The sequence below is a fragment of the Ursus arctos genome, unplaced genomic scaffold, assembly GCF_023065955.2.
Source record: "Ursus arctos isolate Adak ecotype North America unplaced genomic scaffold, UrsArc2.0 scaffold_2, whole genome shotgun sequence".
Lineage (NCBI taxonomy): Eukaryota > Metazoa > Chordata > Mammalia > Carnivora > Ursidae > Ursus > Ursus arctos.
The window spans coordinates 51,448,093-51,470,379 of NW_026622874.1; the positions used below are offsets into that span (position 1 = coordinate 51,448,093).

Below are 22,287 nucleotides of genomic sequence, written 5' to 3' on the forward strand. Positions count from 1 at the left end.
TATCCCCTGTATGCCACAGAAGTATTCTAAGCCCTACCTACAGATTACTAATCCTTCAGAAAGGGGTTTGATCTGATATATCCAGATATTATACCCAGGCTTTACCAAAGAATAACAAAAGAAAAGATAGGTGTATTGCTTATAATTTGCAGTATACATTTTTAAAAATATACCACAATAACTCTTCCATAACATTTTCACTGCTAGTCTATCTTCAAGAAATGTGTGTCCAAATAAATACACGTGTATGTATTATATCATGTAATATAACGTGGTATAGTGTAGAATAGACATAATGTTAACACAATAACTTGCTAATATTTAATACTATGCATACGGATGCATACTTTTTTTCTGAGAAACTAGTAGTGATAATGACATGTTATATGCTGGGAATTAAAAGACTGAGTTTTGGTCTCAACTCCATCACTGGCTAGCTTGTTACTCTGGGTAACTCATTCAGTTTTCCTGGTCTTAAGTGTCTTTAACCATAAGTAAGCAAAGGCATTTAACATTCACTGAACACTTACAATTAAAAGCCAGGGGTGGTGGGGTGCCTGGGTGGCACAGCGGTTAAGCGCCTGCCTTCGGCTCAGGGCGTGATCCCGGCGTTCTGGGATCGAGCCCCACATCAGGCTCCTCTGCTATGAGCTTGCTTCTTCCTCTCCCACTCCCCCTGCTTGTGTTCCCTCTCTCGCTGGCTGTCTCTATCTCTGTCAAATAAATAAATAAAATCTTTAAAAAAAAAAAAAAAGCCAGGGGTGGGATTGGGCACTTTACAAATATTAACCCACAGAACTGTCCTAGCAACCGATAAAGTTGGCATTATTATCCCACTTTATGCATAAACACACTGAGTTCACGGTATGCAGCAATATCAGAATTTGAATCATGGTCTCCAACTCTAAAGACAGCACACTGCCCACTACGGTCTAGTAGACAAAATGCACTTAAAATGCAAAGTTCTAGCAAATGATCTCTAAGGTCCATTCCAGTTTAGTCAACCCGTAATTAATTTTTTGGGGAAAGCAGTCTTTCCTCAATATTATTTCATTTGTTAAAAAAAAAAAAAAAGTGTGTCACAAAGATTTCTCCTGGTATGTTGTACCATAAAACACTCTACTTCAGAAAAATAGCAACTCACAGAAATAAATCTGAAATGCTATCAATAGTTACTTCATGTTTTTCCACAAAAGGTGAATCTAAATAACACGCAGAGGCGACACAACCTTCGAGAGTGTATTCCTCTTTCAGGTATACGGATCTCTGTAAAGATGCCCTGCCACGGGGCTCTGCCATGACACAGAAAATCACAAGAGTGAGTCCAGATGGACCCTTTTTGTCCTAAAGTGCTGACCACATCGGGAGGAGCCAGTCTTCCCATGATCTCCCAGCTGCTCCTTTTCCCTGGCTCCCTCCTCAGCTGAGCCACCCTGTGCCCTGGCACAAACGTGCTGACTGGCTGAGGGGCCCGGCACTTCAGGTCATTAATCCTTTCCTAATGTAGGTTAAGCAGGTGTGAAGCCTCCTTCACACAGAGAGGAGGGAGCCGCTCTTCGGAGACACCCCTGGAGTGATAGTATTTACTAATTGGGCCCCGATGACTGTGTAAAACCAGACAGGGTAGGCTGCTGACCTGGACATCTAGTTATCCATTGGCTTTATCTGAATCCAGCTGACGAAAACTGGTCCTTTCCCCTTCCTGATCTTACATTAATAATTTGCAACCAGGGCTTAATGCCCATTTTGGCAACGAAAATATAATTTCTGTATTGGAAGCAAAATGATGTGATTCGTAGAGACTGGTAAAATTTGGGGATTAACTAAACTGAGTTCACTAGAATTCTCAAAATTACCAAGGGGTGATATTTATCCATTATGTTTTCTTCTTTAAATAACAATGTACTAGCACTTTTTAACTCACATAATAATGTTGCACTGCACCATAGGAGATCCAAGTATGAAATGTAAACTGAAATCCCTTTTATGAGGAGTTTGTGTATTTTGTACATCTTTTCTGACTCTCGCCAGAGGAAAAAATTACTTGGCAAAAATAAATAAAAAACGAAAGTTGTTGCTCACTTCAGAGAAAAAAAAATGTAGGGTTTTTTTCTGGGAAAAAGAAAAATTTTCTAAAAAAAATATCAATGTATTTATAAACAAATGGAGGTGTTATCTGTTTATCATATAGCATAAACTTCTTAGAAATTTTGGTCAATTAAAGTGATTTGGGCAGATTAAATAGGTTCTTCTAATTGAATTCTTCTAATGAAGAGTCATTTATGATGTTTGGAAGTGGGCTGAATTGGGAGGAAGCAGCTTGGTTTTAGGGAAATCATATGCCTATGGACAGATTCGGTATTGTTAAGACACCTGATGAGTAAAATGCCACTGATATGCAGAGCTGGGATGTATTCAAAGTAAGTTAGATTTAGGGGCACCTGGGTGGCTTAGTCGGTTAAGCGTCTGACTCTTGATTTTGCTTCAGGTCATGATCTCAGGGTCCTGGATGGAGCACAGAGCACTGGGCTCCCCGCTCTGCAGGGAGTCTGCTTCTTCCCCTCTCTCTGCCCCTCCCCCACCTCTCTCTCTCTCTCTCTCTCTCTCTCTCAAATAAATAAATAAATAAATACATATTTTTAAAAAAAATACAATAAATTAGATTTATTGAAAATTAAAGGAAAGAGAATAATAATATAGAGCTAAAGGGAGAGTGCCTCGACCATGTGGACCCAACTTCGGTTAATAAGGAAAATCATACTGAAAGGAAAGAGGTCAAATGAGCACCCAATTCCAGCTGCAGATTTCACTTTCCCCTTCTTTTTCTCTATTCTGATAATTCCTCCACAGAAGCGAGCAACAGTCTACTAGATCTCAAAATCAAAAAATATTCCCTGATACTCCTCACACCTTTAATTCTTCCCCAAGGGCCCCTGGTGAGTTCAGTTCAACTTCCCCTCCTTTGCTTCGTCCACACACCGGCACTATTTCTTTTTACACATCAAAACCACACTTTGTATTTTGAACCTGATGGTTACTTGCTCACTGAACCTTGGTCTAACAAGGAAGTAGGCTGGCTTAGTCACATAAAAGAACACAGCCGAGGCTGACATTCTTGGGAACAAGGCATACAGAAGTGCAAAGTTGTATGGCTTTTCTCTACTGAGACTGTGATCCAAAATTACTTCAAATTCTCCTTAGGGTGATGAAGTTTTTGTATTCTTCATAACACACACACACACACACACACACACACACAGCTACAAAGTACTAGCACTTTCAAGTTAACTATTCTGTTTTGTATAGGATTATTCTTGAATATTTCCTTTCCAAAGTAATTAGGTTACTTCCTCACTTTCATAAACTAATTTTGATATATAGAATCCTGGATTACATAGCTACTTTTATCTACAAAATATAATGTCTTGTGTCAGAAATTCTGAGTTCAGCTGAGTAATACTCACACCCTCTTTCAAAAAGAAAACTCAGCAGTTAAATTTTTTGAAGACATCACTTCTCTCCATGTTTAAAAAGTGCCTTTAAATTACTCTGTATTCTATAGAAAACTGTTTCTCTGATGCTTGAAGTCTCCAGCTGCCACACAATTTATATCTCTTTCTTCTGCTCTTTGTTTTTCAGCCATTTTCCCTGAATGTCAAAGTCAATTTAGTGCATTTCACTTTGCTGAATAAATCAGAGGCGAAATCCTTGCTAAAAGTGAAAATTTGATTTGCTAAAAGGAGCTTAGGGCAACTATTAATCAATATATCCAGAGTGTCAAAGCCAAGGCCAGGATAGACATGCATTCATTTGGAGATTGGCTGAGGCAGATAAAGGGGGACGCAGGGGAAAAAGTGCAAGCAGCCCACAGAAGGAAGGCGGGGTTAGGGTTGGAGGGAGGGTCAAAAAGGAGCAAAGAGAGAAACAAAACACGCTGCCGTCATGTTCTGCTCTTCTCCCACAAATTCTTGTTCAGAGGTAGAAAAAGATACTTTGATTAAGCATTTAAGCATATATGAATTATACTAATCCTAGCAGCTCTCGTATAACCATTTCCTCACAAGACACAAAAGTCTTTTTCTCTTTAACTCATCAAGTAGCCTTGAGAAGAATCCAAAAGTCCAAAGTAACAGCTCCATTAACAGAGGTGCAGAATAGAAAGAGTAGGGCCAAGTCTATAGGATGTCAGTATTTTGATAATCTTCAGGTAGGTTATAAGCTATTTCATGCTTCTGAAAGATCACGACACAGAGTAAGCCAAATGATTAGACGCATCCTATCACCTCATCATTCAAAAGAGTTTAACAATTACCAAGAACTTGCCTGAAAATGCTATTCTATTTTAGGACATAGCACATACAGAAATCTTTAACACTCAGAAATGTAACACTGTTGTTTTCAAAAGTACACTGAGTGAGCTTTCTCTGTGTAAGTTGGCTCAAGGTTCTGATTTTAATCTTTTCAAAATGCAGTTTTAATCATGTCACTGAGTTAAACATGTTAATTGCTTCTATTGCCTTCAGTATAAAATGTTATTTCCTTTGCAAGAAACTCAAGATTTTTTATGATGGGGTCCTTGGCCACGAATCTAGTCCCATGCTGCTCCTTCCATGCTTCCATGTGACTCCGTGTGAGAGCACCATCACAGCCTACATCACGGAGTTAGAGCCATCCATTCACCTTTCCGAATCACCCACTACGCCGGGAGGGTCATAAAAGCAGAACCTGTGCTGTATTCATACTCGTGTGCGTATTTCTTGTGCACAGTGCCTGACACACAGCTGGCTAAATGCCTTATGGAGGGAGGGAGGGAGGGAAGGAAGGAAGGAGGGAAGGAAGGAGGGAAGGAAGGAAGAAAAAAGGGAGAGAAGAAGGAAGGAAAGATGGGACGGAAGGAAGGAAGGAAGGCAAGAGGGAGGGAAGCGGGGGAAGGAAGAAATGGATTCAAGGTTAAGCGGTGGAGCTAACATTTTGATATTTGGTGTGGTTGAAAGTCACTTGACTCACTTTTGCTCCGGTTTACCCATAACTCTCAATCAAATTCAAGGGCCAGTGAATCCAAACACAGTAAGGGAGGCGAGCATCCAATTTTAGCAACTAAGCATTTAAGGAATTTTCCAACTACTCCAATAAGTAGTTAAACAGCTATTGTCTCATTGCATTAAAATTTGTGATCAGGTGTATCTGGGGTCCACTATCAGTCAAACACGGTGATTTTCACTGACTGAAAAAAAATGTCACATATTTCCTTTTTTATTCATCCTCCTTTCCTTGAATCTTGCATTTTGTAAGTGTATAGACAAAATTGAAAGATAGGGCAAATATGTTATGTTCACCTAAACTTGTTTTGAGAGTAATCTGGAATGTAACGTAATCTGGAACAAATGACACAGAACGTGGGGGAAGGAGATGAGGACAGGGGAAAAAGACAAAAAGAAGCTACTGGTAAAAAGCCATTTAGGTTAAATATTCTGTGGGTCCAAATAACATGAATAGTGTGAGTCAAACTTCCTGACCCTCAAGTTTGCTCATATATAAAGTGGGGATAATAAGAATAAAACCTACCCAGAGAATAAAAACAGAACTGTTGTGGGTATCCAACAGATGTTTGTGGAAGTGCTTTGTAAACAATATATAACTACATAGATGTTACTTCTTTTTGTATTGAAAGCTTAATCTCATTAAAATGAGATTATCACATATATTTATGTGGACAGAGACACATGACTCAGGGTAGAGATCATGTCATGTAGATCTTTTATATTTCCCACAGTACGAAGCGTAGAGTTGGGTACCTGGCACCTACTCAAATACTTAAACTGGAATCAATGATTACTATGAAATTATGATTCTATTTTAGGACATAGTACATACAGAAATCTTTCACACTCAGAAATGTAACACTGATCAAAACACTTTTTGATTAGAGGTATACAATAGCGTGGCTATGTATGGGTGGCAAAAATAATTTGGGGAACAGAGATGACGTGAGCACAGGTAATCCAGCATGGTTACAGAATGGGCATTAGGTCACGAGCCATGGTAATCGAAGGTGACAGTCAATCTCCAGGAGCATCCTTAGGGTTTGGGTTGTCTCTTGAGCTGGATCTCTGTCTAGGAAAACCGGCAACTTCTTGTTGGCATATATATATATATATATTTATTTTATTTTATTTTTTTACTTCTAGCAAGGGTAGCTGCATAAAATAAAGGACCTTACGTGACCTTTCAGATTATTTTTGTCATAACATACTTTTCGACTTACTGGTTCCTGTTTCCATATCACAGTTGTGACTTCAGAAACTGATAAACATTCAGTTATTTTAGGTTTGGCCAAGAAGGATGAACTAGATTATTTAGATGCTAACGATCCAGCCCGCCTAAGACAAATGATGACCATATCTATACACAGATCCTTCTGGTTAAATAAGCTTCCCTCCTACCTTTGTATTACAACTGATGTTTATGGTGAATATTTTTTGAAATGGGATTTTATTAACACCGACTTTTTGGATCACTTGGTTTTAATTGCAATAAAATGACAATCTATGTGCAGTATCTTAGGAACTAAAATGAACACTGATATTCTACATTTAGATCATGCTTTATAATTTGCAAATTAATTATACATATGTGTTTAATTTGCATGTGTATTCTTTCCCTCATTTGATTTTCACAATATAACTAATGGCTAGAGCAATTAAGTAACTTAAAAAAATTACTCCACTACAGCTTAGGCTGCCTGATTTTACTTTCAGGTTCATTCCACCTTCGGAAACCACAACGATAGACGCACAGGTAAGCGACTACCAAGTACATGAAATATAACTTCCAAATATTTGGTAATTGAATAGAATTATAATTTAAATAGTATTATTAAGTGCCAAGGCTTTGGGTCTAAAATTTACATTTTCTCCACTTAACTAAAAGACTCAACTACTTCATAGTTCTGAAATCATTAAGTTACATACACAAAAGAAAAATTAATCCTGAGAAAAGAGGCTGTAATCACTTCAATTCATTCACAGCAAAGTGGAAATTACAACTACATGTAAATTCAGTTCTGGGATGGGGTAGAGAGTGGAGCCTCAGGGCCAATTAGCAGTTTGGGGCTACGCATATTTTAAATCAACTAATTAATAAAATATTTATCAAGTGCCAGTGATACAGATCCCAAACTAAGTATTAGGTGCTACTTATATAACTCTCTCTTAGTCAACCACGCCCTTGACCCGCACATCAAACCATAATCACACACATATACACATGGAAACATACTTTCGTGTTATAAATGGAAACATAATCTATGGTAATTATTTCCACCACATTTGTTTCTGTGTGCTTTTTTGCATATACCGTCATCACTTAATGGTGCTACCCCTTTAAGATAAGGAACGGGCATTTTAAGAACTTCCACAACTTTTGTTGGGGATGATATAATCTTAAAAATTGGTCTCTACATAAAATGCATTAGAACAATGGAACAATCTTTAAACAGCATCATTAGCAATAGATACTTGAAATACTCTTGGGTATTCACCCACAAAATTTATATCGTAACGTAGAAATAGTTTATACATGTTCCTTAAAGGTTTCTGCCATTGCTTGAAAAGTCTCAATACTTCTGTTGAGAAAAATAAAAAATCCAAGTCAACGAGCAATTTTTGATACATTCTTCTAACTGCATGTTTTTACAAAAACGCTTCAGCGTAAATGAAAAGTACTGGTTTCTATACTTCAGATTTCTGTTTCTCACATGAATAAACTACGCGTAAAGACTGTTTTATCACATTATCTTCCTAGTGTGGTTTTCCTTTAGAGCTTAATACTTCCTGTCTTCACTGAGTATGAATAAAAATTGTAGAGTTTTTTTTTCTGTTTTGATAGCATTCCAAAAGATACCATTTTATAAATGTGACTAAGAGACCCTGAACTTACACAAGAGTCCTCTTCTTTAGCAGGCAAAGGTTTAATTTGTCATGATAAAAATAAACAAGCCTACCTGAAAACCTGCCATCTTTGATAAAGGAAAAAATGTTCTAAGATACATTCATTCACTTAATTGTTCAAATACCCTTCTATTCTTTTAAAGTAAACTGTCGGATGAGACCCATAATATATTTAAGCCACTTATATAGGTCAGCTAATATGGGTTATGCTTTTTTAAGCACCATCTGACTAAGCACATTCTGCATTTTGCTAACAAAGTAACAGTACATAATAATATTTTAATCAACCACAAAGAACAATAATAGATCTGACTGCTGGGCTGATAATCGTCTTATCACACCCTGTGAAACCTAGCTCTAATATTTGACGGAGCCTCCATTACTTGGCAGCCCATTCTAAAAAAGGCCAACAATGGGGAGAGAATGAAGTGGAGTGTGCAGTAAGTCCGTATCTACATAAAAGAGATTAGAGGCGACAGCGTTCCATTTTACAGCTCAATCATATTGTGTTAGCATGCGCTTATCCGAGCGCGGACGAAATTGAAAGAGAAATAAAAAAGAGTCAGGCAGATAGGAACCAGAAAAGCGAGGCATGAGCAATTTCCAAGGATATAAAAGGATGCTAATGGCGGGGCCCTGTCATTCTTAAAAAGGGCTATTAGGGCACCATCATCTGTTCTTGTGCCCTTATGCTCCTCCAGCTAAAGTCAAGCATTTTCTAAAGCCCTTGTGATCTTTTTTCTTCTATAGATAAAGTATGGGCATGTTTCCTAAGAACACACTTTTCCATTTATATGATTTATTAAAGTAAGTCAACTAATTCGATTTACTGATAAAAAAAAAACACTCCGTATGTATTTTTCTTCAATATTTTCTTTTGTTGAATTCTGCACTTTTCTATGTAGCAAAAGCAAGCATATAAGAGTCCGTTCCCAGCAGCGCACAGAGGCTACTGATCTTATCTTAGATGCTAAACTTAATTTTTTGAACTGTGTGCGTGTGTGTGTGTGTGTGTGTGTGTGTGTGATGACACAAACTGAGAGCAGCATAAAGAGAGCAAAAGGCTTACATTTTAGTATTAAAGAAAGATTTCACTTTAATTTTAACAGAAGCGTTACACAAAGAGTTTTAAAGTTAAGACAAAGACAGGGGAAATTTCAGTTCCGATCTGACCTTAATTCAGTCTCTGACCCCAGTTATGAGGACTGGGTCATGTTATCAAAAACATGATTTTACTTCTATCAAGGCAGAAATGTGACCTTAATCTTTATATTCTCTTTGTCTCCTGCCCCACCAGCCCCCATCCTATACTCCAAATTGCTGCACCCAACCTCCCTGAACCTGGGGTATACCAGCACTCTCAACATCAGAGCATCCTCTTCTTCTACCTCAAAACACCAGAAGGCAAGCTTATTATTTAACAATTTAAAAGAATTCCAGTTAATTCTTGTTTGGCTAATCCTTTTCTGAAAAGCCAAGCCACTCCTTGTAATCATTTAAACACCCTGAGGGTATCACGAACACCGAGCTGTGAATCATCACTCCACAGTGACCTCCTCTGGCATTTGCTATGGAGAGAGAATAACGTCAGTCCCCACCAATTCTAAGCCTCAGCTTAAGACTGAACACATAATCGTATAGTAATTGTTTCCACCACTGGAAATGCTGTTACTCATAGTTATTTAAAGTTACTGTCTTCACAAAAGTCACCAGAGCCCCTTTACTGTGACAGGTTCCTTTGTAAGCTGACATTTCTACTTAGATGCACAACTGGACGCCCAAATTTATCACTGACTTTTCCTTACCAGAAAGCAGGGTAAGGAGTTGTTGACTTTTACTGGTCTTTATTATGGGATGTCTGAACAATATTAAAATATCGGCTTAACACATCTCTTAATTCAGGGAGAACTTGCACAGAATTCTCTAAAATAATGGGTGGTTTTGAGTCATAGTGACACAGTCTTTCATGCTGTTGTTATCAGTAATATGAACACTATCATCGTTATTATTTTGAAGTGGTTCTTTCAAATGCAGTCAACTGGTATCCTGATTCTACTCCAGGAAGCCATACTGAATATGCTCTGAAGGCATCGGATACGTTTGTGAAACTGTGTAAGTGTTTTTACCTCTTTATGCCTCAAACGTCCCTATATTTGAATTGAAGATAATAGTACTTGGTTCCTAGATTAAAATAACAGTTCTCAGGTGGGGAAGAGGAGCACAGTTTTGCCCACCAGAGGACATATGTCCACATCTAAAAACATTTTTGTTTGTCACAAGTCAGGGATGCTAGTGATAGAAACCCAGCATGCTGCTGAACATCCTACCACCAACAGGACAGTGCCCCACAACAAAGGACGACTGGTTCCCAGTATCAACAGTGTCAAGGCTGAGAAACCCTGGCTTAGAATAATCATTTCTTTTTGTCTATTTTATTTTATTTTATTTTATTTTATTTTTAAGACAGGGAGGGAGGGAGAGAGAGAGAGAAAGAAAGAGAGAGAGAGGAGAAAGGGGCAGAGGGAGAGGGAGAGAGAGAATCTTAAGCAGGCTCCATGCCCAGCAGAGAGCCCAATGCAAGGCTCCATCTCACAGCCCTGAGATCATGACCTAAGCTCAAATCAAGAGTTGGACACTTAACTGACTGAACCACCCAGAATCATCATATCACCCAAATATCATCCCAGAATCATGATATTTTAAATATGTGAGTATAGAGGTGCCTAGCTGGCTCAGTCGGTACAGCGTACAGCTCTGGATCTCAGGGTTGTTGGTCTGAGCCCCACACTGGGTGTAAAGATTACTTAAATATAAAATCTTTTTTAAAAATTAAAAAAAATAAAACACGTGAGCATGTATGTGCATGTGTGTACATGTCTATAAATATAAACGAATAAAATATTTAAATATAAATGATATATATACATTATCTAAAAAAGTGTCTGTGGCTACTTCAACAAATATTAATTTTCTTTTGCTCTAAAGCCCTTCATAGCACTTTTCATCTAGATAAGTTTCATACACTGTTTAAGCAAATTCTGACAACTTCCACCGCCACGATTCCCAAATGTCTTAACATCTCTTAGCATACCCTTTTTTCCTTTTTTTAAGAAATCACACAGATGTGATTAACAATCCAAATGTGATATCAACTATCCATATGATCAAATTCTCATCCTTCTTGTCCGCGTAGTAACCCTTGTTAGGTACCCTCTAAAGAACACACTCAAGCTCACCTATTTAACTAGTTTTGACTTAATTTGGGGTGCTTTATTAGCAAACAGTGTAAGACAAAGTAGCTAGTATAATACAGAGTGATGTTTAAATTAGTTTACAATTTGCTTGGCCTCATCTAGAACTGCACCGAACAAAGCCATTCAGAAATGTCAGCTGTGTTCCTAACCACCGTAACAAATTGTCGCCTGAACGCTGCACACCTAATGACTTCAAATTAGCTTCACTGCGATATCGCCTGACAGTTCGTTACGACTGTTAGCAACATAGCTGGCGTATCATGACCAAGAAATTGGTTTCAGTGTGGGCTGGGAAAGGGACTTCCATCAATTTGATTAAAGAAATTACTGTAGCATTCAAAGCATAAAGACAAACTAGTTTAAGGAGACAGAAAGAAGTTAACCGTACCGGAAAAACACTGCTCATCGTTCAAAAACTTGTTTACAAACTACCTGGAGATCAAAGTTCACACAAACAAACAAAAGTAATTCAAGTAGACTACTAAAATTCTCAACACTTGTGACCAGGCATGTTTATTGATGTTATGGGATGGGCCGAGAAAGAAAGTAATAGGATACTTTAAAATACTACTTTTAAGTTACCATATGAGAAAGTGTAGGATGTCTACTTAATATTTATTTTTACAACTTGTGTACAAATTCATGTAAATATCTAATTGTCAACCAAAGCTGCACTGGTAAATACGAACAGCAATTCAGGGTAAACAGCCACCATGACAACAAAATGTGTGATTCTTAAAAGGAAAAAAGGGCACGTTAGATGTGTGCTGACAAAGACATCTTTTAAAGTGAAAAGAAAAAAGAAGTATTTCCTTAGGAGAAAGCTCAGAATTTTAAGAGGGAGAAAGACATACTTTTTTAAAAAAGTTATATTCTCTTTACTTTATGTTGGCAATAATACCTTTGCATATGAAAAGAAATAACCAGAATTCAAGGTGGTACAGACAGAGAAAGGTTATGATTCCATTAAGGTCAAGCAAAGCTAAGTATGAAAAAACAAATGTAAAGGTTAAAGAACAGAGCAATGAGAAATTTTTGGATTTGCCTAAAACTACATATTAGGGAATTATTGCAACCTTTACGGTTTCTTTTTTTTTTTTTTCTTTTCAGAAAATGTACCTGGAATATGCTTCGCCCATCCAATGATAACCACCAACTCCCGGTCAGCCAAGTCACACAGTGTAGTGAGGGCTTTGATGTCACTGTCAGGGACGGTAGGGTCAGGCATGGCATAGATCTTCTCCGGTTCGGCCACCAACAAATGTGAGACAATCTTGTTATCTGCAGGATCAGACCAGAGCACTACAAGATCACTAGTAGCATCATCCCTCTTTCATAACCCCTAAAGTATGCTGTGTTTTGACAAATAACCCCAATCGCCTACAATAAACCCCAAATATTCTGTTTATGGCTCAATATATGCATAGTAAACAGTGTTCAGGAAAATGCATAGGAAGAAATAAGCCACTGCAGTTGTAACGGAATGTGTTCCTTTCTTCTTCTTTGCTCTACCTGCCTTTGCTGGAATGAAGCATCTCTCCTGTAATGAAATTTTTTATAGCAAACAGATAAGAGAAGTTAGATGCTTTCTGGGTTTGCTCTTTGATTCTTAAGTGGGATTTGGGGAAGCAGATTCAATAGTACACAACATCTTTAAAACAGAAATCCATGGTCAACCACTGAAATATAGAATATAATGTGAAAGGCAAAGAACTACCAATGCCCATAGTCATAATGGGCACGAAAGTCATTAATTGCCTTAATTCCTTTCAAGAAGAGCAAAGGTCAGAGCCCTTCTGCCTGGGTGAATTACTGACTATATAACTCTATCTCTGTGGGATGCATTAAAGAGGAATTTCTCTCCCTTCTCTCCCTCCCCACACACCCACCCTATCTTTCAAATATTGCCAATATCCGTTTCCAGAAAAATACTCCTACTTAAATGTTACAGTATTTTCTCTTCGGAGTGTCTAATTCTTTAATCCTCTATTTTCATCTGTTGTCTTTAGCTCATTCTCTGGTTCAGATTTATCTGTCTGAAATTTGTGATATATGTTTTTAAAATCCTTCATAAAATAAACACTAGAGACAAATGGAAAGCATCACATCAAATGTGTTTTATTGCTTAGGGGCATGTGAGAGTTTATGGAAGGGTTGTAAAGCCGTGCTAACGGAATGATTTTTCTTGTTGGCCCTATTTTCAATTTCTATGTGTAGCTTTAGAGTTTATACTTTCCTCTAAGTGAAGAGATACAAATGCGTAAGAATAAACCCAAATACTTCAATGTTCTGTGTACTAGTACTCTAGCAAACGAGGGCATTAAATAGGCCCTTTGTGAGCAAAGCCAGTTTCCTCTGCATTTACTAGATAATTTTCCTTTCATTCTAAGATTTTAACTTTTTTAACTCCAAATGAAAAGACTGCATATACTTTAGAATTGAAAACATAGCATTCCTTTTAGTCTTCTTTAATGAAATGACAAGGAAATTATCCAAGCTATAATTAGCCATTTTCTAACATTTTAACATTTTATTACTATGGCTGCTATATGAATTACATTTATTGCAAATAATCAACAGATAACCATTCATTGACAGTAATATTCAATTATCACCAAATTGAAAATGCAGATTTGGGAGGAAATATTCCCAAACACCATATTTTGTAGGAAAAAAAATATAAAATTAAATAGATTTTTTTTTTTTTAATTTGTAGGATCTGTGAAGAATGGCATTTGTTTCTTGTATAGGCTATGGAAACAACACCCTGTATTTTTAGTTACGCTTGGAAAAATTTCAACTTTCATTGCTCTGACAATGCAACAAAACCTGTCAGCAACTGTGAGTTTTCTCAGGATTAGACGAAAATGCAATATTTAATAAAGGGCACAAAAATGCACCCAAAGGAAATCCTGATTCTGGTTCTTTTTGTCCTGAGAAGATGGTTACCTGTTTGACCCAAGTCAATGGATACTTCGCCAGAAGGGTTGGAGAAATTTGGTTGAAGCTAAGAAATTCCCATCATTCAGAAAATGGAATAGCCGGCAGCACTGTTTCTAGGTAAATCTTATTTAATGTTTCCCTAATTAGAATCAATAGAACCCAATTTTCATTCTTGGGCTTTTGTATTACACAAACAGTCAGGGTCCAGAAATCTCCCTCAGCCAAAGCCCAGGCAACAGCCTCTTGATACTTATCTGACAGGATCTGAAAATTAAGTTTTATAAATGTTTGTTACAAAAACACACTAATTGGATGGACTAAGGAAAATTAACACAGAGGCCTTGAGATAATGAGTAATGATTTATTAGGAGTCCTCTTTATCTCAGACAAATGGAGCTCACTGAAATTGCTATAATCTTCTTAAAGGTACTTGACGAGCCACTTCCCAATTTCTCAGGTTTACGCTGAAAACCATAGATGTCCCTCCCTCATGCGGACTCGCAAAATGGGCTAGTGCTCATTTTTCTCTCAGTAGAGGAAATTATCAATGGTTTCAGTCAATGCTCATGTAAAATAAATGAGAAATGGGCAGTCTGTATAATATTGAGTCTAGGAAAACTAACCTCTAATGAAATTAAGCATTCGTGTTTATTGCGTTTTATTGTATTATCAGAAAGTTTTTTATTATAATGTGCAAAATCTGCTTAATGCAGTCCTAGATTGTATTTGCAGAATGCCAAACAGCTTATGCGGGCTGAGGAGAAGATGCCAGATTGGACAATTGAAGGTATAATCAACATAATGTTTTTTGGAAAGGCGAAAGGAAACTATGCCATATGTTCACTTAAGCTTTAATTTTATGTAAAACTGGTTGTTTTTCCTTTGACATAGCTAAAATGTCCTTTCATTTACAGTTCAGGGTCTGTTTTATTTATTTAACAGATCCCCATATGCTCACATGTAAGATGCACAGCAGCGACCCCTCCTGGACAGTCAGAATCAGGCACGGACACATTCTCTTCCCTTGAAAGCAGATGAAACATTATCCGTGTCTCTTCTACCACCGCTACTGGTAAGAGCTGGTTGTGTCTTCTGAGACCGAGACAGCTAAATGTGGGGACTGTTTCCATCAAGCACCTCTCAGTGCCTCGTACAAACTCTATGCATAAATATCCTAAAAGGCGAGTTCTGTTGCACTAGAACTATGAACTGATTTTTCAGAAAATGGGATGCAGACATTGCCTCAATCTACATTCCCGCTCTTTCTAGTTAATGACAAAGAAAACAGGGCTGCGTTTTAGCAATGTACTCATCATCCTTTCAAATTGCAATCTGGCATTATAAAACCATGGACTCCTTAAAAACAATTCATAATGCCCATAAGGGCATCTGAGATGGAACCATCAACCTATGCTTGTTATCAGTAGGGCCCATTCTTGTTTTCATCTATTGCTAGCGAGTGTATTAACCTTCTATAGCGCCAAATTAATGAGGCTCCTAATGTATTTTCATTGGGAGGTTGAGCAGTCAAACTCATTTAGTTAGTGAAAACTACAAAAATCACTTTCTTGTGAAACCTGAAACTAACAGCTCCAATGAACTAATGATTACAGTATGATCCATTTTATGTACCTCTGAAAATAAAGATAACCAGTAAATGTAAAATTTGCACCATATAAGCTACGCCTTAGTATGCTTACGCTTCTACAAAATGACTAGGTGAAAAAAGGGTAGTGGAGAGAAAACCATAGAAAAAAAAAAAAAGATAATTAGCCAAGTAGCTGTTGTTCCTCAAAGGTAATTCTTGGGAACAGAGCCACGGCCCCCAACAAAGACAAGTCTCCTTGGGAGTCAGTAGGGATGGCCATGCCAAAACTGATACACATAGAGCCAACTGGGAGGATTTCGTGTGTTGGAAAGCCAGACATGTCTGCTGTACTTACATGGCTTTTTGGCTGGCTGAACCAGCTGAGGGTTCAGGTAGGGGCTGTTCTCCGCATCTATTCTGCGCTTGTACTTCTGCCGACCTCCACGTACTCTGTCAAGACGCACCCCTGTGGGCAAAGACAGGCACTGGCTTACTGATGAGGTATCCATCTTTGAGACAGTCAAATACATAGAGTATCACCCATGGGTGCCATGGAGACAGACAATAGAACACAGAATGGTCCAGAAGTATTGGAGGAATGTTAAGGAAAAAAAAAAAAAGTGGTGGCTAAACCAAAATAGCCAGTGGTTGGAAACCAAATCTGGGAGAGTACCACAAACCCAAAACACATTTCGTGCAAGGCCATCAAAATCACATTTACACACCAAAGGAAAGGCACATTTCCATGGGAATAAATACAAAGAGACTGTTACTCGGTACTAGCCTAGTTCCTCAAATTAAAGACAATGGCAATCTGTATCCTCTTTACCAGTCACCCATGAAAGCTCACTGTGTAAGAGTGATCCAACCCTCCCCGATCTACCAGAGGGTTCACTGTGCACCCGTGGAATTGAATTGACCTGAAAGCACCTTCATGCTGTGGAAAGCTGGATTTACACTCTGCAAGATGAGATGTAAGGATTATTCCCTATTGTAACGTCAACATGTCTCAGGGCAGAATGTTATTTACATTTTGGCACACATTTGTATCTTCTTCCAAATAAGAGAAAACTGGGAGTAAGTTTGGACTGGACACGGGACAGAAAGAGGAGCTTCCTGAAAGAATTCAGAAGGCTAGGATGTTGAAGGAGGGCTGTGTTCGTGAGGCAGAGAAGCGTGAAGCCAGAAAAGGAGGCAGACTGGCAGTTACTAAAACTTCTTCCCGAAGAGTAATGGGTTGGGTCAACATGCAGCAGGTTTCTGCTGTCATGGGATTTAAAAGATTGAGAAAAGAGGCAAAAGGGAAAGAAAGGAATTAAAAATAAATGTTTCACGTATATGGGAGAGTGGTGAGAAAAGGTTGTTAAGAACTCGGTTTCCAGTCTGTCATGGTGAAGTTTAGGACGAGACCATATAAACCTAACACAGAGGTTACTTGGGAGTAAGAGCAAGGCGGAGACTCACTCTGTGATATTACCTTAATTGATAAAATGGTCTTACGTTTTCCCTTAATAAATTCAACCAAGTAGTTCATTGTACACGTTTTGGCATTCCTCAAAATGTTTAGACAATAGATCTGGCTCCGCAGCATCATTGGTATTATTATTTTACTGAAAGTCCTCTCAGAGCCTTTAATATGCAAATGTCCTCTTTAAAACTCTCAGAAGGGGATACAGCCTATGCAATGTTTTGCAAACCAATTTCACCAAAGATCCGGTCGGTCCTGGGAATATTTATGAATATCATGTGGACCATGTGAATTGTGGGCTCTGAGTCATGCGACACACTTTGGGAAATGCTGACACAGTTCCATCTGAACCCTGAAGGGAACATATATACTCGACTGTTAAGGATTACTGTTCTACCACGAGATAAAGTAAAACACAATTTTTCATATTATCTTAATAATACGACTTTAAGAGTTGATTATCTTTTAGTGAAACACGGAAATACACACTTGGTTCTAGATAAAGCCTGAAATGTCATACTGAAACGCCGGAGCAGCACTTAAATGAAATCAGGAGACAACTTTAAGAGCAATTAAGTAGGTTTTGACAGCAAATTTCACACAACAAAGACATCGGCACAGCGTCTAAGTATTTACTGAAAATAGTAGCGCACGTGAGTCACAGAGAAGCTGTATGTCCTTCCTGCTGCTCCTAAAAGCACTTTCTGCCTACAGTAGAGTTCTGTTCCCTCATTATCTAACTTCTAGTGCACAAAACTAGACAGCAAACAGCTGCGTAACGGGGACACTACACTTTGTCCTATTAGGACGCTAATTTCATAGAGATGAAACGTAGACTACAAAGAACAGAAATATTTAATCAGAATGTTTAAAATACTGTACATCAACCACTATAACTGAAGATTCTACCTCTAAAGCACTTGACCACACATAGGTTTAAACCACAATTTCTCATTAGTAGGAATGCATGCAAAGGATACGTTGAGTTAAAAGGGAAATACCTATCTATAAAAAAATGGAGAGCGTTCAGAGGGGGAAAAAAGATATTAAAAATCATTAATTAAAAAGAATATTTTAATGTAGTTGTTTGTTAAGTACTTTTATTTTATAGAAAATTTCTTGGATTATCTAGTCTAAAATTGTTTGCCTCGCATATATCAATATGCAATATAGATCATCAATTTATATACACCTGTTAGCTGGATCCACTGTCTGCAATAATGATTTTGTGAAAAGATTAAAGACCCCCTTTTAATGTTTCCAACTACAATAGCATGATAATAATTTATTCCTGAATATTAGGTGAAGAATATGTTTTAAAAAATAAAGCACAGTTTGCAAGGCAGAATGGTTGAGTTTTTCTTTCTGGCTCTTTAATTAACTGGCTCTGTAAACTTTGATGAGTTCCTTAACCTATTTATTTTTCCAAACAAGATGGATATAAAGACAATATACTTCTTGATGTTCTGCTGTAATAATCCAATAGTATATTTACATAATAAATTAATATGTTTGGATATTATACATATATATTATTAAAATATTTCATAAACCTTAAAATGCCAATGAAAATAAGGAAAAAAATTAAAAAAATAAGGAGGTTGTTATTATATAATTGTTTTGTTGAAATATTGCTATATTACCTTATTGATACATATTTTGCATCATGACCATTTATTAAAAATCTATCCCCATGGAGTCTACATTGCCCCAATTCTGAGGGAAACAGATTGAGGTATGATAGAGTGGTAAGATAATTCAAAGGGTACAAGCCAAATCATGATACTCATTTGACGTCTAAGTGATTTATAGAATTAGCTGGTATCCCATTCTATTTACTGCTCAACCCTGTCATTAATAATCTCACTTTAGACATTATTTTAGAATAAATACAGAAACGAATCCAAATTCTACCAAAAATGAGGATGCTATCCCCGAGTTCAGCTATAAGTACACAATACAAACTTAAGTAAAGAACTGATAATTATCCAATGCACCTAACGTATTTAAAAGTCTCCAAATAGGGGCGCCTGGGTGGCGCAGTGGTTAAGCGTCTGCCTTCAGCTCAGGGCATGATCCCAGTGTTCTGGGTTCGAGCCCCACATCAGGCTCCTCTACTAAGAGCCTGCTTCTTCCTCTCCCACTCCCCCGGCTTGTGTTCCCTCTCTTGTTGGCTGTCTCTCTGTGTCAAATAAATAAATAAATAAAATCTTAAAAAAAAAAAAAAGTCTCAAAATAGTTTAGCAGACACAAAGAAAAACAACAGTATTTATGATCGGCCCTGGGAAATCCAGATTTGCCCTAAGGAGACATCAATCGAATCCAGACATTTCCACCAAAGGTGAGGAAGCCTGTCTCTTTCCTTCTTCAGTACGCTGAAATACAAAACATTTCTGTCTGGACTTCACTCGTAACCAGTTTTGAAAAAGTTGAAAAGTAAGATTTCTCCCAGGAAATAAGATACCCACAATGTTCAATGTGTGACAGGATTTGAAGTTAATTAAGGCAATTGGATTTTCTATTCATGTGGAGACCCCTATTATCTTTCCTTTTTTTTTTTTTTAAATAAAAGATTTTAAGAGTTGGCATTACCTACCAGGTAGAATGTTTCACATCGCTTCTTCTTTCAAATACTGCATGTGCCTACCTTGCCACAAGGGAATCACAAATCTCCTACATTGTCAGAATTTACAAAATTGAGGAAGCGAGAATAGGGCAAGGAGGAAAAAAATACACTGTGCGGCAAATAAATGCCAAGAGAAGTAAAACAGTTCAGCGGCAGGTCTGTTAGGTCAGCTCATTTTAAGTCTACGTTTTATGCCCAAATGCAAATTTTTACAATATTATATAGTCCAAAGCCAAAAGTATTTTTCACATTTTTAATAGCACAAAGTCAGAGGCATTTCATAGGACAATAAAAGATCTCCCCTTCAGAGAATTATGCAAGGATACCCTAGTCTACTCTTCTAAATTAAAGACCAGCCTTTTAACAGTATGGCTCCCAAGCAAAGGTTTGCTCAAATTATTAATTACACAGACCTCAATACTTAAGAAAGATGCAGATAGTCACATTAAAGTGATACTATTTTTTTTAAGAGATAGTGAAGTTTTTTTTAAAGACTAGCTAATTTAATCCATGCTAAATAAATAGTTGTCTTAGACACATGTTACCACACACGGCTTGTAATTGAGTTTTTGAGCTCGGGCTGGAAAAGCAAGCCTTCTGCCACAAGAAGGTGAAGAGGGTGGGAACTTTCCCCTCCACCACAGGTCTTCTTGATACCACCGTTCCCGCTGTGGCAGAAGGAAACCACGCTCCTTCCCTTTGGGAAGAGTGTACCCAGCAGCACCCCTGAATTCTGAGATTCCTGCGAGGGAACCATCGTACACAGAGGCTAGAGAAAATCCCTTCGAGGAGCCGCGGGAAAAGAAGCTAAGCCAGATTAGCAGTATCGGACACGGCCGCGGTGACTTCCGCGGCAGCCGGTGACGGGCTTCTCCTTCGGGACAGTGTCCTCGAAGAGCAAGAGCGGACCGGTTTAACCGAGACTACTTGCGCATATTTATAGGCTGTTCTGTTCCTAAGGGGATGAGTGAAAATTATTTGTATATTCACATATATACTCCAGGGAGAATCTAATCATATTAAGTTGTTGAGGATCATGTGAGAAAATAAAACACACCGACCCCCAGCTATCTTCAACTACCATGGCCCCTTCTCAAAGCAGACAGTGATACTGTTAAATCTGGCTTCATGCTTCCGTCCCTCGCTTCCTGATTCAGCAGTCTTTGACTCCTCGTAACCCACATTTTCCTCCCAAGCCATGTCTTCATTATTAATCGAATGAGTCAATCTCTGCATGAAGTGTCTTGGAATACACCAAAATACCAGCCAGTTACTAGTAGTCATTGGCTCTCAAGAGCTTATTATAGTCTAGGCAACGGGTTAGTTGTTTTACATATATGAACGCATTTAAGCCTTATAGCAATCCTATGAGGCGGGTGCTATGATTATCCCGTTTTACAAAATGAGAAAGCCCGAGCTCGTGAGAGGCAGAGCCAGGGGTGGGAGTTGGGAGAATGGCTGCAGAACCACATTCTTAAGCGCTATGTTTATACTGCTTCCCTGCCATCACATTCTATTTTTGGAAAAGAGCATTTGGTATTTACTCCAAAAGCGAGAACTGCGGGCAGATAAAACCCGATCATCATGGTAAACAATACTCGCGTCATGACGCAGGGTCCATGTAGGGAGGTAGGCAGAATGCTGGGCTGGCAGGGGGAGGAAAGAACGCTTTTACTCAACAGAAGGGCTAGCGATTTTGCATCACTCCATAAAGGGGGACTTGACTTGAAAAAGTTCACAGCTATGAGACTATACACAAACCAAAAATAATAAAAAGATTCAGTTTCTCTGTTTTTCCACTGAGCCAGGGCCCCAAGGACATTCGTTTCCTTCCTCCTTCAAATGCTATTGCAAATGAGACAAGCCTGTTTTGCCCGGGCCATGGATGCAGAGCAACCTCTGGCTGCATCTTCAGCTCAGGAGGGAAGCCCAGACAGCAGTGGCTTTTCTACCAGACACCCCTGGCCTGGCCAAGGGTTACATTTACTTCCGCTGGAATATCATGGCAACAATCCAGGAACTTTGGAAATGGCCTGGCTGTGTGTGGAAATGCTCTAAGTTCTGCTGAAATAAAAGGAGAAATCACACAGGGAGAGAAAATGCATATCCATTAGATGGGCTTTTTTTTTTTTAACTGAGTCCTTAGTCACTAAAAGAGATAAAAGGCATGACTCACATTAAAGCTTCCTTGCTCTACAGATGAATTAACAATTAGCAAGGGGAAGTCTTTCGTTTTGGTCTCCTGATAGCTATCTGGACAATTAAACATGTGGGGCTCACATAGGAAATTACAAAGGCTTCCCTCTGTTTCAGATTCAAGGTGCATCCAAACTCCATTTGTAGATTTCTGTGCGTAGGACATAACCCTAAAGAAGTTCCTCCTTCTTTTTTTCAGGGTTCACGGGATTCACTATTCTTGCCTGGTTCAGACGTATGTGCTAAATTTATAGTCTGGGTCG

At 38.2% G+C, this 22,287-nt stretch overlaps 1 protein-coding gene across 5 annotated transcripts in view; it reads right to left on the minus strand.

Annotated features, from left to right (window-relative positions):
* ESRRG (estrogen related receptor gamma) overlaps nt 1–22,287 on the minus strand; it is a 605,699-nt gene that overhangs the window by 47,777 nt on the left and 535,635 nt on the right. For all 5 annotated transcript variants that reach the window (XM_057315051.1, XM_057315052.1, XM_057315053.1 and 2 more), the window contains 2 exons: nt 16,090–16,200; nt 12,323–12,484 (listed from right to left, as the gene is read on the minus strand). In XM_057315051.1, coding sequence (XP_057171034.1) covers nt 12,323–12,484; nt 16,090–16,200 — 273 coding nt within the window. The remainder of the gene's footprint in view (nt 1–12,322; nt 12,485–16,089; nt 16,201–22,287) is intronic.